Raw genomic sequence first — 17680 nt, 5'->3', positions numbered from 1 at the left:
AGGGATCCTATGGCTATACGTGCCTGGGGGCTATAGGGGCTACAATAGGGATCCTATGGCTATAGGTGCCTGGGGGCTATAGGGGCTATAATAGGGCCCCTATGGCCATAGGGGCTATAGGTGCCGCTGGGTGGGGCAGGAGCGGCTGCGAAGGCGCGCCGGGGCGGGGCGCCGGGGCGGGGGCGGAGCTCCCCTTAGCTCCGCCCCTCGGGACGGCGATAGCCCCCGCCCCGCGCTCCGCCCTCCCACCCCGCGGCCGGGCGGGCAGCGCATGCGCGCTGCGCCCCTTTAAACGTGCACAAGAAGCCCCGGCTCCTCCGCTGACCCAGCGGCGGAGGCGCAAGCCGGCGGCGGGGATCCCTCCGCCGCGGGGGAGGGGGCGGAGCCTGAGGACTATTTTTCTCCCCTCGCTCCTCCCGTCGCACCGCCTCCCGCCGGCCGAGCCGCGGGGGTGGGGGTGCCGGGGGCGGCCGCGTTCCCCTCCTCCCTTTTCGAGCCCTCGTAGCCGGTTGCGGCGGCGTCGCCGCCGCGCTCAGCGCCCTCCCCTTCCCGCGGCGGAAGGAGACGGCGCCGTGAAGGGAGAGAGAGACGCAGCACCGCGCGGGGCGGTGTGCGCGGCCGCGCCTGCGCAGTGTGTGCGTGCGCGCGGGGCGGGGGGCGGGGGGGAGCGAGAGGAGGAGGGAACTCAAGATGGCGGCGGCGGCCCGGCTGGGGGGACCGGGCAGGCCTCGGGCTTGAGGCGGGCGGATTGCGGGGCCGGTGGGGGCCGCTTCCCGCGGCCAGGAGGCGGCGGGGCCGGGGGGGACAAGCGGAGCAGGTCGGCGGAGGCACCTGGGCACTCTCCTCCCCCCCCTTTCCCCGGGGCTTGGGGAGGGGGGGGGCGGCCCAGGGCCTGTGAGGGGGCGGCCCGGGGGCCTGTGAGGGGGCGGCGGGGGCCTCTATGGCCCCCTGAGGGGGTCCCCCGCGGGCAGCGACGGTACCCCCTCCCCTCGGTGGGGAGGATGGAAGAGGGGGAGCAGCAGCGCGGAGGGGGCGGTTGGGTCGAGTGGGGGCCCGCCCCGGGGGGTTCGCCGCCTTGGGGCACCCCCTCGCCGCCGGAGGGGGACGAGGAGGCCAAACGGGGCCGGGGCGGGGAATGGGGGGGGGACGGAGCCCATCGGAGACGCGGCTCCCCCCCGGTCGGCTGCCGCCCCCCCTAAAGCCGCGGGGGAGGAGAGGGCCGCGGCGGCCCCTCGCCCCCCTAAAGCCGGTGGGGAGCCGCGGGGTAAAGGAGGGGGGGACCGGCAAGGGACCCGGCGGGCGTCCCCCGGGCGATGAGCGAAGCCCCCGCAAGACCCCCGAAGAACGGGGGGCCCGAAGCGGGGATCGCCCAGGCCCTGAGGACAAGGCCCGGAGACCCTTTGGGGGTCCCCGCAGCGGGGGGGAAGCCCCCCGGGGTCCCCCGAGCGGTGGGGATCAGCGGGGCGAGTGGGGGACACCGTGGCTATCGGTTGCCGGTGAACTGGAGCCCCCCGAGGACTTTTTACCCCCCCCCGAATGTCCCGTCTTCGAGCCCAGCTGGGCCGAGTTCAGCGACCCCCTGGGTTACATCGCCAAGATCCGCCCCATCGCCGAGAAAAGCGGCATCTGCAAGATCCGACCCCCAGCTGTGAGTGTGGAAGGGGGGGGGGAGGCGGGGAGGGGGCTGCTGGGTGGGTTTGGGGGGGGGGGGGGGGGAGGGCCGCAGCTGGGGGTCTTTGCCCCGCTGGGGTGAGCGTCCCTTGAGGTGTGGGGTTGGGGATTTGCTATGGGGTAGGCGGCCCCCCCCCCGCCCCCCGTGGGGGTGAGTTCCCACTTGGGGGAGTAGTTGCCCCCACCCCCCCGTGGGGGTAACTTCCCATTTAGGGGGGATACCCTCCCATTTGGGGGAGGGTAATTGCCCCCACCCCCCCCGTGGGGGTAATTTCCCATTTGGGGGGGTTAATTTCCCCCCCAGGGTGGGGGTATCTTCCCATTTAGGGGGGTTAATTGCCCTCCATCTCCCCCGTGGTATCTGCCCATTTGGGGGGTTAATTGCCCCCCTCTGGGGGAGTAATTCCCCCTCCCACTCCATCCTGGATGTAAATACCCACTCAGGGTGGGTAAATAACCCCGACGCTGCTCTTCGTCAGGGGGGAAATACCCCCTTGTTTTGGGATAAATATGGGAGCTATAGGGATCCATACCAGCTTGGCTGGGGGGGTAAATACCCACCTGGTTTGAGGAGTAAATGCACGGGCTGGGGAGGAGTAAATACCCCCCCGACATGGGGTAAATAGCCCCCCCTGGCCGCGGGGGTGCCCATGGGCCAGGGGGGTCCCCGCTGGGGCTGGATTTTGGGGGTGCTACACAGGCCAGACCCTGGGGGGAGGGGGGTCAAGGGCCCCTCGTTTCCCCCTAGCAAGGCCCCTCACCCACCTGTCTTGTGCTGGGTGGGGGGAACGGACCCAAAGGAATTTGGGGTGCCATCCCGCCCTGGGGTTTGGCGAGGGGGGGGGGGGACGGGACACGACGTACTTGGGGAGGGGGGTGGTCTGCATGTGTGTGTCCCCCCACGCTGGCCCTCACAACAACAACAGTGACACGGCCAATATGGCTGCCACCGCCGAGCCTTTGTCTGGCGAGCGGCAGGGGGGAACCCGGCCGAAGCCAGGGGGGTCCCCAGGTTGGGCAGCGCCCCTTGGAAGGAGGGTCCCCTGGAATGAGGGGGGGGGCAAGTGGGGGGCTGAGCCCCCCCCCATCCCCACCAACCTCGTTCGTGCTTGCAGTCCCCCCTTCATGGGCTTGTATCTTGTTTTGGCGGGGGGGGATGGGGTGGCCGCGTCGTGTCCCTACTGGGGAGGGGGGGGGGGGGGTGTCCCTTTGTCCTCTTTCCCAGTTTGAGGGGGTCCTGGCGCCATTGGTTTGGGGGTGGGGGACACACACGACAGGCCGATCTGGTCCCCCCAGCTTGGTGAGGTGGAGAACAGCTTCCGGGGAGGGCTGGGCCTGGCCGTGCTGGCGTCACCGCCTCCCCGCGTGGGGGCCCCCCCAAAATGGGGTGCATGCTGCGAGGCTGTCCCTCATGATGAGGGGGGTACACAGCCGAAGTGCCTGCCCTTCCCCCTCCAAATTTAGATGGCTGTGGCTATGCTTGCCCCCCCTCCCCCCCCCTTCCCCCTGCAGAGCCCTCAGGGCTTCCCTGCCTGTCCCTGCCTGTCCCTGCCTGTATAGGAATGGGGGGGGCTGTTGCTGCTAACCCCCCCTGCCCCCATCTCCCCAGGACTGGCAGCCCCCCTTTGCCGTGGAGGTGGACAACTTCAGATTCACCCCCCGCATCCAGCGGCTCAACGAGCTGGAGGTGAGTGGGGGGCGGCTCCCTTTTCGTCCCCTCCCCAGCTGATTTTGGGATGTGCACAGGGCTCACCCTTCCCCCCCTTATGTTCCCCCCCACCCCTGGCAGGCGCAGACCCGGGTCAAGCTGAACTACCTGGACCAGATCGCCAAATTTTGGGAAATCCAGGGTTCCTCGCTCAAGATCCCCAACGTCGAGCGACGTATCCTTGACCTCTACAGCCTCAGCAAGGTCTGGGGGTGCACGGGAGGGTACTGGGGGTGGGGGCTGTAACTGGTTTGGGGGTCCTTCATGTATGTTCTTCTCTCAGGTGGTAATGGAGGAAGGGGGGTACGAGGCTATCTGTAAGGACCGGCGGTGGGCTCGGGTGGCCCAGCGCCTCGCTTACCCCTCGGGAAAGAACATCGGCTCGCTGCTGCGCGCCCACTACGAGCGCATCATCTACCCCTACGAGATGTACCAGTCGGGGGCCAACCTGGTGGTGAGAAAATGGGGTGATTTAGTGGGCAACATATGGGGGGGGGGGGCTACAGGGTGCCGCCCACCACTCTGAGGGTCTCTTCCCTTCAGCAGTGCAACACGCGGCCCTTTGAGAGCGAGGAGAAGGACCGGGAGTACAAACCCCACAGCATCCCGCTGCGCCAGTCCGTCCAGCCCTCCAAGTTCAACAGCTACGGCCGTCGGGCTAAACGCCTGCAGCAGGAGGTGAGCACCCCCAAAAAACATCCCCCCCCCCCCCCCCCCGCCCCCCTCCACATTTTTAGGGACACCCCCCTGCCGTGACTCTGCCATCCCGCAGCCGGAGCCCACGGAGGAAGACATTGAGAAAAACCCGGAGCTGAAAAAGCTGCAGATCTATGGGGCTGGCCCCAAAATGTTGGGGTTGGGGCTGGTGGCCAAAGACAAGACCCTACGTAAGAAAGGTATGGGGGGAATCCCTCTGGGGTGATTTGGGGAGCACAGGGGAGTAGCTGTGACACCCCCCCTCCTAATTCTTTGCTCCCCAGATAAAGATGGTCCCGAGTGTCCCCCCACGGTGGTGGTGAAGGAGGAACCGGTGGGACCCGAGGCCAAGGTGGAGCCAGCGTCTCCCCGTGCTTACCTGGAGGGGAAGGAGGAGCTGCGGCACAGCCCCGAGCCCTGCACCAAAATGACCATGCGTCTGCGCCGCAGCCACAGCAACAGCCAGTTCGTAAGTACCCCGTGCTACGGGGCCGGGGACGACACAACACTGTGGGGCAGAGCCTCACCCCAACCCCTTCTGCTTCTCTCCAGGTCGATTCTTACATCTGTCGGATCTGCTCGCGAGGGGACGAAGATGACAAGCTGCTGCTCTGCGACGGCTGCGACGACAACTACCACATTTTCTGCCTCCTCCCGCCCCTGCCCGAAATCCCCAAGGGCATCTGGCGCTGCCCCAAATGCGTCATGGCGGTGAGGATGTTGGGAGGGACGTGGGGACCCGTCCCCGACCACCTACGTCGTGCCCTGCACACCCCCATTTTGCATTGCGTCCTGGCTGCGGGGCTGGGGACCCCCTGTGTTGTGTCTCATCTTAGCTGTGGAGTTGGGGACCCCCAACTCATGCCCTGTCCTATCTGAGGGGCTGGGACCCCCCTGAATTGCATCCAGTCCTGTCTGTGAGGCTGGGGACCCCTGTCTGTGGGGTTAGGGACCCCCGACTCAATATCTTATCCGATCCGTGGGGCTGGGGACCCGCACACCAACCCCGTGCCTCACATCCCATCCCATCTATGTTGTTAGGTTCCCCCACGTCATGTCTGTGGGGCTGGGGACCCCCACCCTGACCCCCCATCCCTCTTCTTCAGGAGTGCAAGCGACCGCCGGAGGCTTTTGGTTTCGAGCAGGCAACGCGGGAATACACCCTGCAGAGCTTCGGGGAGATGGCTGACTCCTTCAAAGCCGACTATTTCAACATGCCCGTCCACGTGAGTATGCTTGGGACCCTGCTGGTACCCCCGTGAGCCCCTCCAAGTCTCTAACATCCCTCCCACTTTCTCCCCAGATGGTCCCCACAGAGCTGGTGGAGAAGGAATTTTGGCGGCTGGTGAACAGCATCGAGGAGGACGTGACAGTGGAGTATGGCGCCGACATCCACTCCAAGGAATTCGGCAGCGGTTTCCCCATCAGCGACGGCAAAAGGAAGCTCTCGCCGGAGGAGGAGGTGAGGGAGACCCCAACCCCATGGGGGTGTCATAGTCGCCCGTGGTGGGGGTGACATTGTCTTTACGTCCTCCAAAGGAGTATGCCGGCAGCGGTTGGAACCTGAACGTGATGCCGGTGTTGAAGCAGTCGGTGCTGTGCCATATCAACGCTGATATTTCGGGAATGAAGGTGCCGTGGCTCTACGTGGGGATGGTCTTCTCCGCCTTTTGCTGGCACATCGAGGACCACTGGAGCTACTCCATCAACTACCTCCACTGGTGGGAGGCTTGGGGGGGGTGTTTGGGTGGTGAGGGGTGATCATGGGAGGTAGAAGGAGAGGTTTTGGGGTGCTCCTGACCTTTCCCCCCTACGCAGGGGCAGGCGGGGTTTTTTTGGGGCGTCACAACTTCCTTGGGGCAAGGAGATGTGGTTTGGGGCAGGTGAAGGTTTTTTGGAGTGCCCTGACTGTATCTCCAACCCAGGGGCAAGCTGAAGATGGGGTATGGGGCTAGAGGAGGTTTTTGGGGTGCCACAACCCCCCAGGCCTGAGCCCAAGATGCGGTATGGGGTTAGAGAAGGTTTTTGGCACGCCTTGACCCCCCAGGGTCAAGCCCAAGATGGGTTATGGGGTGAGAGAAGGTTTTTTGGGGTGCCCTGACCTCATCCCCCACCTGGGGCAAGCTGAAGCTGCAGTATGGGGTGAGAAGAGGTTTTTGGGGTGCTGTGAGCCCAAGATGTGGTATGGGGCAGGAGGGGGGTTTTTGGGGCACCCCTGACCTTATTCCTCGCTCCAGGAGCAAGCCCTATACGTGGTACAGGGTGGGAGGGGAGCCTTTGGGGTGCCCCCAAGCCATGGTATGGGGTGGGAGGAGGGGTTTTGGGGTGCCTCTGACCCCGTACCTCCCCCCCCCCTCCAGGGGTGAGCCCAAGACGTGGTACGGGGTCCCCTCCTTCGCGGCCGAGCACCTGGAAGAGGTGATGAAGAAGCTGACACCGGAGCTCTTCGAGAGCCAGCCCGACCTGCTCCACCAACTCGTCACCCTCATGAACCCCAACACTCTCATGGCCCACGGTGTGCCCGTGAGTATCGGGATCCCCTCAGAGCCCCCCCCAAACTCCTTACTTTCCCCTCCCTTACCCCAAATTTTCTCTCTCTTTTAGGTCGTAAGGACCAACCAGTGCGCCGGTGAATTTGTCATCACCTTCCCCCGGGCATACCACAGCGGTTTCAACCAGGGTTACAACTTTGCAGAGGCCGTGAACTTCTGTACCGCTGACTGGGTGAGCCCCTGCACCCCCAAAAACCTGGGGGAGAACCCTAAATGTGGTCTGGGTGCTCCTCGGGGAGGATGCTTGGGGAGCTCGGAGCGTTGAGCTGGAATTTTGGGGGATCCAGCACCATGATTCGAGCTGAGGATGCCCGGCTCCGTTGGGGAGTGCATTTTGGGGTTCCCCCAAATTTGGGGGTCCCCCGTAACACCCGGTATCACCCGCAGCTGCCCGCTGGCAGGCAGTGCATCGAGCACTACCGACGTTTGCGACGTTACTGCGTCTTCTCCCACGAGGAACTCATCTGCAAGATGGCGGCTTGCCCCGAAAAGCTGGACCTCAACTTGGCGGCCGCCGTTCACAAAGAGATGTTCGTGCTGGTGCAGGAGGAGCGTAAACTCCGCAAAGCGCTGCTGGAAAAGGTGGGGGAACATTGGTGGAACCCCGCAAAAATTTTGTGGGGCTACATGGGGGCCAATGATCACGTTTTATGGTTTCTCCCTGTCCCAGGGTATCACGGAGGCGGAGCGGGAGGCTTTCGAGCTGCTGCCGGATGACGAGCGGCAGTGCGATAAATGCAAGACGACATGTTTCCTCTCGGCGCTGGCTTGTTACGACTGTCCCCAGTGCCTCGTCTGCCTCTACCACATGGACGATCTCTGCAAGTGCCCCCGCAGCAAGCAGTACCTCAGGTGTGCGGGGGACGTCCCCCATGATTTGGGGGGGATGTGGGCACGGTCTTGGGGTGCTGTGGGACTCGGTGGCTCTGCAAGAGGGCATGTGGGTAGGGTTTGGGGGTGCTGGGGGCCTTGATGTGCGCCTGGGGGGGATTGGGGGTAGGGTTTGGGGGTGCCCTGGGCCTCGGTGGTGCCCCTGGAAGGGGACTTGGGTAGGGTTTGGGTATGCTGAGGGTCTCAGTGTGCCCCTGGTGGGGACACTTGGGTAGGGTTTTGGGGTGCTGGTTGTCTTGGTTTACTCCTGGGGGGATGTGGGTAGAGTTTGGGGGTGACATGGGTATGGTTTGGGGGTGCTAGTGGTCTTGGTTTATGCTGAGGGGGTGTGGGTAAAGTCTGGGGGGGCTGTGGACCTTGATGTACCCCTGGGGCAATGTAGGTGTGGTTTGGGGGTGCTGGGGCTCTTGGTGTACCCCTGGGGGGACATATGGGGATGGTTTGGGGGTGTCCAGGCCTCGGTGTGCCTCTGGGGGGGTTACAAGGGCATGGCCTGGGGATTCGATTGCCCCCCGCACCTCGTGCTGGTGGAGGGGGGGACATGGAGGCCCCCAGCCACCCTAGCAGCCCCACCGTGCCCTGTGGGGAGGATGTGGGCACAGTTTGGGGGTCCTATTTGCCTCTACCGTACCCTTGGGGTAGGCCATGGGGACAACCAGGGGCTCCCAATGACCTCCTAATGCCTGTAGGGTGGTAATGATTGCCCCAAAAACTCTTGCTGACCCCCTCCCCCAAAAACTCTTGCTGATTGCCCCCCAGGTACCGCTACACGCTGGATGAGCTGCCAGCCATGCTGCACAAGCTGAAGGTGCGAGCCGAGTCCTTCGACACCTGGGCCAACAAAGTCCGCATCGCCCTGGAGGTGGAAGACGGCCGCAAGCGGAGTGAGTTGGAGGGCCGGGAGGATTGGGGGCGAGGGTGGGGGCTCAGGGAGGTTTTGGGGCGCAGCCCTGACCCTCCCCGGCTGTTCCCGGCCAGCGCTGGAGGAGCTGCGGGCGTTGGAGTCGGAGGCACGGGAGCGCAAGTTCCCTGAGAACGAGCTGCTGCATCGGCTCAAGGGCTGCCTGAGTCAGGCCGAGCGTTGCGTCTCCGAGGCCCTGGGGCTCATCAGCTCCCAGGAGACGGGGTGAGTGTCCCCCGTGTCCCCCACAGTGTCCCCAGCCTTCCCTCTGTGTCCCTGGCAGCTCCATGTCACCGTACTGGTTCTTCCTCCTCTTCCCCCTGTCCCTGTTCTGTTGTCTTGGTCTACTGCTAGTTCTGTGCCCCTCTTCTGCTTCCCCATGTCCCTATCCTGTCCCCTGTGGGCTCCAGCCACCCCCGCGTCACCATCCCATGCCCTCTGTCTCCGTCCTGTCCTCGTAGACCCCAGCCACCCCTGTCCCATCCTGTCCCCTATGCCCCCCAGCCACCCTCGTGTCCCTGTCCCATCCTGCATGGACCCCATCCTGTCTCCCGTGTCCCCCGTCCTGTCCCCTGTGGACCCCAGCCACTCCCATGTCCCTGTCCCTTCCCCTGTGGGTCCCATCCTGTCCCCCATGTCCCTATCCCATCCCCCACAGTCTAGCCACCCCCGTGTCGCCCTCCCATCCCCTGTGGACCCCATAGACCCCCTGTCCCGGTCCTCCTCTGTCACCCTGGGTCCCAGCCACCCCCATGTCCCCAACCCTGTCCCCGTGGTCACCCCGGGAGTGACGTACCCCCCGCCCTGGGACTGCAGGGTACCAGCACCCTCACTGACTGTGGAGGAGCTCCGTGCCTTCCTGGAGCAGATGAACCAGCTGCCCTGCGTCATGCACCAGATCGGGGAGGTCCAGGTGAGCCGGGGGGGCCCTTCCATATCCCCCCATCTCTTGTGAGGGGTACGCAGTGTTACTGATGCTGTCCTTGCCCCCTCCAGGCCTTGCTGGAGCGTGTGGAGGCTTTCCAAGCCGAAGCACAGGCAGCACTGGAGTCGGCCCCCCCGGGGCCAGCGGTTCTGCGGGGGCTGCTGGAACGAGGGGCCCGGTTGGGTGTGGAGGTGCCGGAGAGCCGTCGGTTGGAACGGCAGTTGGCCCAGGCCGCTTGGTTAGAGGAGGTGACGGCCACCCTGCGGTCCCCTCGCGCTCGTGTCCCCCTCCCCGTCATGAGGGGTCTCATCCGGGCCGGTCGTACCGTCGCTCCCAGCCCAGCTGTCGATGTGGCCATGGCAGAGCTGCAGGAGCTGCTCACAATCGCTCAGCGTTGGGAGGAGAAAGCTCAGATGTGCCTGGAGGCCAGGTCAGGATGCGGCCCCGTGGGGAAAAGGGGCTGTGGGTTGCTCCTTGTATCTCTAGGTGGGGATAGAGGGGCTTGGGGCTGCCCCCGTGAGGAGGTGGGATAAAGGGTTGGGGTTTGGCTGCCTCTGTTCCCAAGGGGAGCCAGGCTGGGGCCAGACCCTTGCGGGGACCAGACCTGGGTTTGTGGGGGTCTCTGGGATCTCAGGGGTGGGGGAGTCGAGCGGTTGGACGCCTGGATTCTCACCCCCTTCCTGCAGGCAGAAACACCCCCCGGCCACGTTGGCTGCCATCATCAAAGAAGCAGAAAACATCCCGGCTCTCCTGCCCAACATCCAAGCGCTGAAAGAAGCCCTGGCCAAGGCCCGTGCCTGGATTGCTGATGTGGAGGAGATCCAGGTTGGCTCTGGGGACGCCCTTTTTGCCCTGGGCTGGGGTGGGGGGGCTCTTAAACCCCCCCACTTCACCTCTGTCCCCTCTTCCCCCCTCCACCTCAGAATGGTGACCACTACCCCTGCCTGGATGACCTGGAGGGGCTGGTGGCGGTGGGCCGGGATCTACCGGTGCGGCTAGAGGAGCTGCGGCAGCTGGAGGTGCAGGTTGGCACAGCTCATTCCTGGCGGGATAAAGCTTCCCGTACTTTCCTGAAGAAAAATTCCTGCTACACCTTGTTGGAGGTGGGTGACGAGGACCTGGCGGGTTGGGGGGGTGGGTCCTGGGGACCACGCTGTGACCCCCTTTACATCCCTGTAGGTGCTGTGTCCCTGTGCCGACGCCGGCTCCGATAGCAGCAAGCGGCTCAAGTGGCGGCAGGAGCCGGGGCTTTACAAACTGGATGCCGAGAGCTTGGGGCTCTCGGCGCAGGATCTCCGTGACCCCGGTGCTGTGGTGAGTAGGATTTTTGCTGGGGGCAGGGGAGCAGAGCTGTGGGGCACCCTGCATCCCCCCCACCGCTCACGTCCCTCTTCCCACCCCCCCAGATCGTGGCGTTTAAAGAAGGAGAGCAGAAAGAAAAAGAGGGGATGCTCCGGCTACGCCACGCCAACGCTCAAAAAGCTGCGCCACCCCTCCCGGGTCCCGGACCACCCTCCTGCGTCTGTGGGCAACCGGCGAGCCCCGGCATGCTGCAGTGCCAGCTCTGCCGGGACTGGTTTCATGGTGCTTGCGTAGCCTGGCCCCGCTTAGGCTCTCAAAAGCCCTCTCCGGCTTGGTGGGAGTGGGACGCCAAATTTCTCTGCCCTCTTTGCCAACGATCGCGGCGTCCCCGGTTGGAAACCATCTTGGCGTTGCTGGTGGCTCTGCAGAAGCTGCCGGTGCGGTTGCCGGAGGGCGAAGCCTTGCAGTGTTTGACCGAACGAGCCATCACTTGGCAGGATCGTGCCCGTCAGCTCCTCGCTTCTCCTGACGTAGCCGGGCCCTTGGAGCGGTTGGCGGCTCTGCGGCATCGCCTGCACGGAGACGGGGCCGGCGCTTTGCGGGAGGCCAGCCGCAACGAGCAGACCAAGGTTGAGGAGGGGTGGGGAGGGGGTGCAATGGGGGCTGGAGGGGAAGGTTTTGGGGTTGTGGGGTGGGTATCGGGGCTGGAGGGGGTGTGAGGCTGGCTTGGGGTGGGTATTGGGGCTGTAGGGAAGGTATTTTAGGGGTTGGGGGGCAGGTATTGGGGCTGGAAGAGATGTAGGGCAACGCTATGGGGTGGGTATTGGGGCTGAGGGAGGTGTGGGGCAGATTTTGGGGCTGGGGGAGGCTGTGTCCCGCCCTCCCCCCCAACACAGTGCCCTTGCATCTCCAGGTGTCGGTGGAGAACGGCGATGCCCCCAGCCCGGAGAAGAACGGCCCCCTGCCCTCAGGTGAGTGGGATCTTGGGGGGGGGCTTTTAGGGGCTTTGGTGGATCCCCTAGGATTCCCTGTGAGCAGCAGGGATGCTGGGATCTGTTGGATCCCACGTGGGCCCTATGGCTTCCCTGCGTGTCCCGGGGAAAGCTGTTGGACTCCAGGGATCCCATGTGAGGGCAGGGGAGATGGCGAGATCCAGTGGATCCTTTGTGAATACAGGGGATCCTGTGGGACTCTGATCTATGGGGTTCCTGTAGGATCCTCTGTGAGTACACGGACAATGTGGGGTTCTGGGGATCCCATCTGAGTGCAGGGCACAGTATGGGACACCAGGGATCCTGTGCTAGCCCTATAGATCCAGTATGAGCACAGGGGTCACTAGGGGATCAACTGGATCCTGCGCAGATCCTACGGATCCCATCTGAGCACAGGTGACACTGCAGGACTCTAAGGAGTCTATGTGAGCCTGGTGGATCCTGTGGGACTCTAGGGATCCTGCGTGAGCCCTGTGGATAACGTGGGAGTGCAGGGGCTGTTGCAGGACTCTGGATCTATAGGACTCGCATAAGATCCCTGCGAGTATAGGGACAACGTGCAACTGCAGGGATTCCATGGGAATGTAGGGGACGCTGTGGGACTTGAGGGATCCTCTGCCAGCCCTGTGGATCCCATGTGATTCTGGGGGACCTAGTGGATCCCACGTGAGCCCTGTGGATCCTGTGTGAGCACAGGGGATGCCGTGGGATCCAGTGGCTCCCTTTTCAGTGTAGGAGGCACTGCGGGACTGCAGAGATCCTATGTGAGCCCTGTAGAGCCAGTGTAACGCTGGGCTCCCTCGGATCCTGTAATAGTACAGGGGACACTGGGCCTCTAAGGATCCTTGTGTGAGTCCTGTAGATCCCCTCTGATCCCTGTGGGACTCCAGGGATCCCATATGTGCCTAGGCCCCAGTGTATCCCATGGGGGCACAGTGGGACCCAGTAGATCTCGTGTGAGCGCAGTGATGCTGCGGGACCCTGTGGCTCCCATGTGCGTCGCAGGGATGGTGTGGGACTCCAGGGATCCCACGGGAGCCTAGTGGATCCCATGTGAGTGCACTCCCCTGGGAGCCCTAGGACTACGTGGGATTCCAGGAATCCCACGTGAACCCTCTGGATCCCACAGCGGCAGCCCTGGGGCTCCTATGTGAGTGCGGGAGGGCCTGTACAGCTCCCAGAGGTGCCCTGGGGGTGTCCTGTTGCGGGGGGGGGGGTCCAGCACAGCCCCATGCCGTGGTGTGTTTCCCCCCCCCCTCCCCTGGTGACGCGGTGTCCCCCCTGGTGACGCGGTGTCCCCGCAGAGCTGGAAGCGCTGAGCGCGGTGCTGCCGCGGCTGCAGGGCCCGGTGCTGGAGCTGGCGGAGGGGGCACGGCGGCCGCTGGAGGAGCTGATGATGGAGGGGGACCTGCTGGAGGTGACGCTGGACGAGGCCCAGAGCATCTGGCGTCTGCTGCAGGCTGCCCGCCCGCCCCCCCTCCCCCTCTTCCGCCTCCTCCTTGAGGTACGGGGAAACCCCTGAACTCCAAAACTCCCCTCAATGACCAACGCAGACCCAAAACCCCTCCCAAACCTTGTCCAGGGCTGCAGAGCATTCCCAGGACCCCAAAACGTCCCCAGAGAATCCTGGGGCCCCCACAACTCCTCCCAAAGCATGTCCACCAGACCACAAAACTGTCCCAAACTAATGTAGGGACCCCAAAACTGCCCCAAACAATCCTTGGGACCCCCCAAACCACCCCACAGTCTCCACAGCACCCCGGAACAGCCTAAAACACTCCTGGGGACCCCTGAACCACCTTAAAGCTTCCCCAAAAATGCTGCAAACAATTCTCGGGACACCAGAAACACCGCAGAGTCTCCCCAGGACCCCAAAAGTGCCCCAAACCACTCTTGAAACCCTAGAACCAGCTCAGAGCGTCCCCCAAACTGTCTCTAACCATGCTTAGGCCATGAAAACCATCCAAGATAGGCAAGCACCCCAAAACTGCTGCAAACCATCCTTGGAAATTCAAAAAACCCTTAAAAGAGTCCCCAGGACATCTGAACTGCCCCAAACCACTCTCAAGACCCCAGAACACCCCCAAAGTCTCCTGAGGACCCCAAAACTGCCCTTAACCACTCTTGGAACCCCAGAACGACCTCAAAGTCTCCTCAGGAGCCAAAAACTGCCTGAAAGCACTCTCTGGCCGCCAAGTCCACCCCGAAGTGTCCTCAGGACCCCCAAACTGTCCTAAGCCACCCTTGAGACCCTAAAACCAGCCCAAAGTCTCACCAGGACCCCAAAATGACCCTAAACTGCTGTCAGGATCAAAGAACCCTCTGAAAGCGTCCCCAAAATTGCCCCGAACCATCCTTGGGTCCCTAAAAGCACTCCAAAGTCTTCCCCAGTACTGAAAGCTGCCCTAAACCACTCTCAGGACCCCAAAACAACCCCAGAGTTTGCCCAGGACCCCAAAACTGCCCCAAACCATCCTTGGAACTCCCCAGAAATGCCTAAAGTGTCCCCAGGACATCAGAACTGCCCCAAACCAGAGCATACCTAGGACCGCAAAACTCTCCTAAACTGTGCTCAGGACCCCAGAACCATCTGAAAGCATCCCCAAAACTGCCCCAAACCATCCTTGGGATCCCTAAACCACCGCAAAGCATCCTTTGGACCCCAGAACTTGCCCAAAATACCATTGGAAACCCCCCCAAAAAACCCTAAATTGTCCCTAGGATACCAAAACTGTGCCAAACCACCCTCGGGACCCAGACCCACTTCAAAGCATCCCCAAAATTGCAATAAACTGTCCTTTGGATCCCAAAGTGGTTCCAGGACCTCAAAAGTACTCTAAATTACTCTCAGGATGTCAGAACAAGACCAAATTCTCCCCAGGACCCCAAAACTTCTCCGAACTACTCTCAGGACCCCAGAACCACAATAAAGTTTTCTCAGAATGCCAAAACTGCCCCAAACCATTCTTGGGATGCCAACATCCCCCCCCAAAGTCTCCTGAGGACCCCAAAACTGCCCCAGACCATCCTTGGAACCCCAAAACCATTCCAAAAGGTCCCCAGGACCCCAAAACTACCCTGAATTACACTCAGGACCACAGAACCACATCGAAGCATCTCCAAAACTGCTCCAATCCTCTCTTGGGATCCCAGAACACCCCCAAAGTCTCCACAGGACCCCAAAACTGCCTCTAACCAATCTCAGGACCCCAAACCCATGCTAAAATGTCCCCAGGACCCCAAAATTGCCCCAGACAATTCTCGGGGACCACAGAACCTTCTCAAGGCATCCACAAAACCCACAAACCATTCTTGGGACTCCAGAACTACCCCAAATTCTCCCCAGGATCCCAAAACTGCCCCAAACCATGCTTGGGACCCCCACACCACACCAAAGCATCCCCAGAACCCCAAAACTACCCTAAATCACATTCAGGACCCTAGAACTACCTCAAAGCATCCCCAAAACTGCCCCAAACTACTCTCGGGATCCTGGAACAAACCCAAAGTTTTCCCCAGGACCCAAAAACTCACTTAGACCACTGTCAGGACCTTAAAACCACCCCAAAGCATTCTTGGGACCCCAAAACTGCCCCAAACCATCCTTGAAAACCCCCCAAAAAACCCCTGAAGCATCCCCAGGACCCCCAAAACTGCCCCAAACCACTCTTGGCACCCCAGAATTGTCTCCTCACCTTACAGCCACCCCAAACCATCCCTTTTATCCCAGAACCCCTTCTGCTGGTGACCCCCCCCCCAAACTGCCCCAGGGACCCCAAAAGTGGCCCCACACTCCTCCCGTGACCCTCTTCCACCTCCTCCTCAAGTTAGGGTCCCCAACCCCCCCCCCAGGATCCTGAAACTCCTCTGGGGACCCCCAAAATCACCCCAGGGACCCCAAAACCATCCCTACATTGCTCCCCTTGCCCTCTTCCACCTTCTCCTCAAGATGGAGTCCTCAAAATGACCTCAGAGCTCCCTGGGGACCCCAAAACTCCCAGGGGTTCCCCCCCCCCCACCAAATTTTGGGGGGTCTGTGTGTGACTGATGGGGTGGGGGGGGTGTGTGTGTCCCCTCTTCTCTTCCAGCTGGAGCAGGCGGAGCGGCGGGGTGCTCGCGCCCGTGGCCGGGACCCCGAAAGACGTCGGAAACGCCGGGCGGAGCGGGGTGACCTCCCCCCCCTGGCCAAGGAGGAGCTGGAGCCAAAGAGGAGTCGGGGTCCCGAGGGGGGGACCCCCCGGGACAGCCCCCCGCCTGGCCCCCATGCCCCCGGGGTGAGTAGGGGAGGCAGTGCCGAGGGGGGGGGGGGGGCAACGACGATGGGCAACTCAGAATTTGGGGGGTGGGGGGGTGAAGGGGGGGGGACGGGACTTATGGGGTGAGGGTCTTGTGGGGGTGGGTTATGGGGTGGGGGCTCCTGGGAGGGGTTATGGGGTACGGGGGGGGGGGGGCACAGTGTCATGGGGGTCTTATGGGGTGCAGGACCCTCATGTCCTGGGAGGTGAGAGTGACGGGGTGTGGGGTTATGGGGCGCAGGGCAAGGCACCCAGCGGGGGGGGGGGGGGGTCTCCCCATGGCATTTCAGGTTGCAGTTATGGGGTGCCCCCCCCAACAAACCCCCTTTCTGCCCCCCCCCCCCAACTCAGGACTCGTGACGTGGAGCCCCCAGCTCGGACGGACACACCTGCCAGCGGCCGGAGGGATTGGGGGGGGCCATACTGGGCCCCCCCCACCCCACCCTGGGGCCCCCCAACCCCCCCTCGGACTGGGGGGGGGCTCCCCCCCCTTCCTCCCTTCTCCCCCCCTCCCCCCCCCCCCCCCCCCCCCCGCGATGTAATTATTTGAGTTGATTTCTTTTGTATCCTTAAGCCCCGGGGGGGGCCACACACACAGATGGGGGTCCGGGGGTCCCCCCCCCCCCCCAAACCGGGGGGGGACCCCAACCAGCACAGCAGGGCCAGCCCCCCCCTCCTCGCACCGGGTTTTTTATAGGGTTGGGGGGGGGGGTGGGGGAGAGGGGGGGGGGCGGATTTGGGGCCCCCCTGCCCCCCCCCGCCGACACTAACAGTCTTGGGCTCTTTGTAGCGGGACGGGGACGGGGGGCCTTATTTTATTGTATTATGATTTTTTTTATTATTATTAAACTTTGGAGGCTAAAAGGGATTTGGGTGTTTGGGGGGGGGGGGGCGGCGGGTTTGGGGCACCCCCCACTAAAAGTGCCTGCGCGGACACGTGGGGGGAATTCGCACTGCGCATGCGCCGGGCGGGCGGGCTGGCGGTGGGAACTGAGGCACTTTCCCATTGGCTACGGTCTCCGCCAATGGGCGAACGGGAAGAGCGGGGTCCCGGGCAGGTGGTGGTGGCGGCGGCGCGAGGCGGCGATCGTCCGGACCCAGGTGTCCGAGCGACCGTCGATTCTCCGCCCTCCCCCGAGGTAAAAATCTCTTCTGTGAGGTAAACTCTACCTTTCCTGAGGTAAAAATCCCCTTTTCTGAGGTAAGATCACCTCTCTGAGGTAAAACCCTCCTCTGTGAGGTAAAATCTACATTTCCTGAGGTAAAACTATACTTGGTGAGGTAAAATCCCCCTCCCTGAGGTAAATACGCCATTTGGGGGGGGCTTTTTTGAGGTAAAACCCTTATTTTTTTGAGGTAAAATGCTCCTGTGTAGGGTAAAATTTACCTTTTCTAAGGTAAAAAAAACACTTTTTCTGAGGTAAAATCTCCCTCTGTGAGGTGAATATGCCTTTGAGGAAAACCCCTGCTCTTTTGAGGATCCCCACCCTGAGGTAAATATCCCTTTTCCTGAGATAAAACTCTGCTTCTAGGTGTATCCCCCTCCTTCTTGAGGGAAAACATTCTTTTTTGTTGAGAAATCCTCCTTTTTTGAGGTAAATATCACTTTTCCTGAGGACAAACCCCTCCCTTGTTTTTTATAATGTAAACCCTTCCCCCTTTTGAGTGAAAACCCTCCCTTTTTTTGAGGAAAACTTTTTTTTTAGGTAACCCCCTCCTTTTTTGAGGAAAACCTTCCCCTTTTTTG

General features: G+C 62.4%; 1 protein-coding gene across 2 annotated transcripts; it reads left to right on the top strand.

The window, feature by feature from the left end:
* The first annotated feature begins 661 nt into the window (after nucleotides 1–661).
* On the top strand, nucleotides 662–16797 carry KDM5C (lysine demethylase 5C). Of its 2 annotated transcripts, none has more exons than XM_049793334.1 (27): nucleotides 662–1648; nucleotides 3281–3358; nucleotides 3461–3583; nucleotides 3663–3833; nucleotides 3926–4057; nucleotides 4152–4275; nucleotides 4360–4544; nucleotides 4628–4786; nucleotides 5182–5301; nucleotides 5379–5537; nucleotides 5615–5796; nucleotides 6436–6598; nucleotides 6680–6799; nucleotides 7015–7209; nucleotides 7298–7479; nucleotides 8278–8402; nucleotides 8497–8644; nucleotides 9236–9332; nucleotides 9416–9774; nucleotides 10031–10169; nucleotides 10268–10447; nucleotides 10524–10658; nucleotides 10751–11275; nucleotides 11560–11617; nucleotides 12943–13142; nucleotides 15727–15912; nucleotides 16285–16797. In XM_049793334.1, exons 1-27 carry the CDS (start codon nucleotides 1136–1138, stop codon nucleotides 16291–16293), a joined length of 4767 nt encoding a protein of 1588 aa, XP_049649291.1. In that variant the 5' UTR covers nucleotides 662–1135; the 3' UTR covers nucleotides 16294–16797. The 2 variants fall into 2 exon arrangements, with proteins under 2 accessions (XP_049649291.1, XP_049649289.1); XM_049793332.1 differs by having other exon boundaries at nucleotides 3923–4057.
* The last annotated feature ends 883 nt before the right edge of the window (nucleotides 16798–17680 follow it).

Source organism: Accipiter gentilis, chromosome 38, assembly GCF_929443795.1.
Source record: "Accipiter gentilis chromosome 38, bAccGen1.1, whole genome shotgun sequence".
NCBI classification, from domain to species: Eukaryota; Metazoa; Chordata; class Aves; order Accipitriformes; family Accipitridae; genus Astur; species Astur gentilis.
The sequence above is the reverse complement of the archived record's forward strand: the minus strand, read 5'-3'. Positions and strand labels throughout refer to the sequence as shown.

Excerpts from the sequence above, each read along its gene's own strand:
- KDM5C (XM_049793332.1), top strand. The coding sequence starts at position 1,136 with ATGGGGGGGGGACGGAGCCCATCGGAGACGCGGCTCCCCCCCGGTCGG. Across the intron at positions 3,359-3,460 it reads AGCGGCTCAACGAGCTGGAG|GCGCAGACCCGGGTCAAGCT; the intron begins GTGAGTGGGGGG and ends CACCCCTGGCAG. Across the intron at positions 7,210-7,297 it reads GCAAAGCGCTGCTGGAAAAG|GGTATCACGGAGGCGGAGCG; the intron begins GTGGGGGAACAT and ends TCCCTGTCCCAG.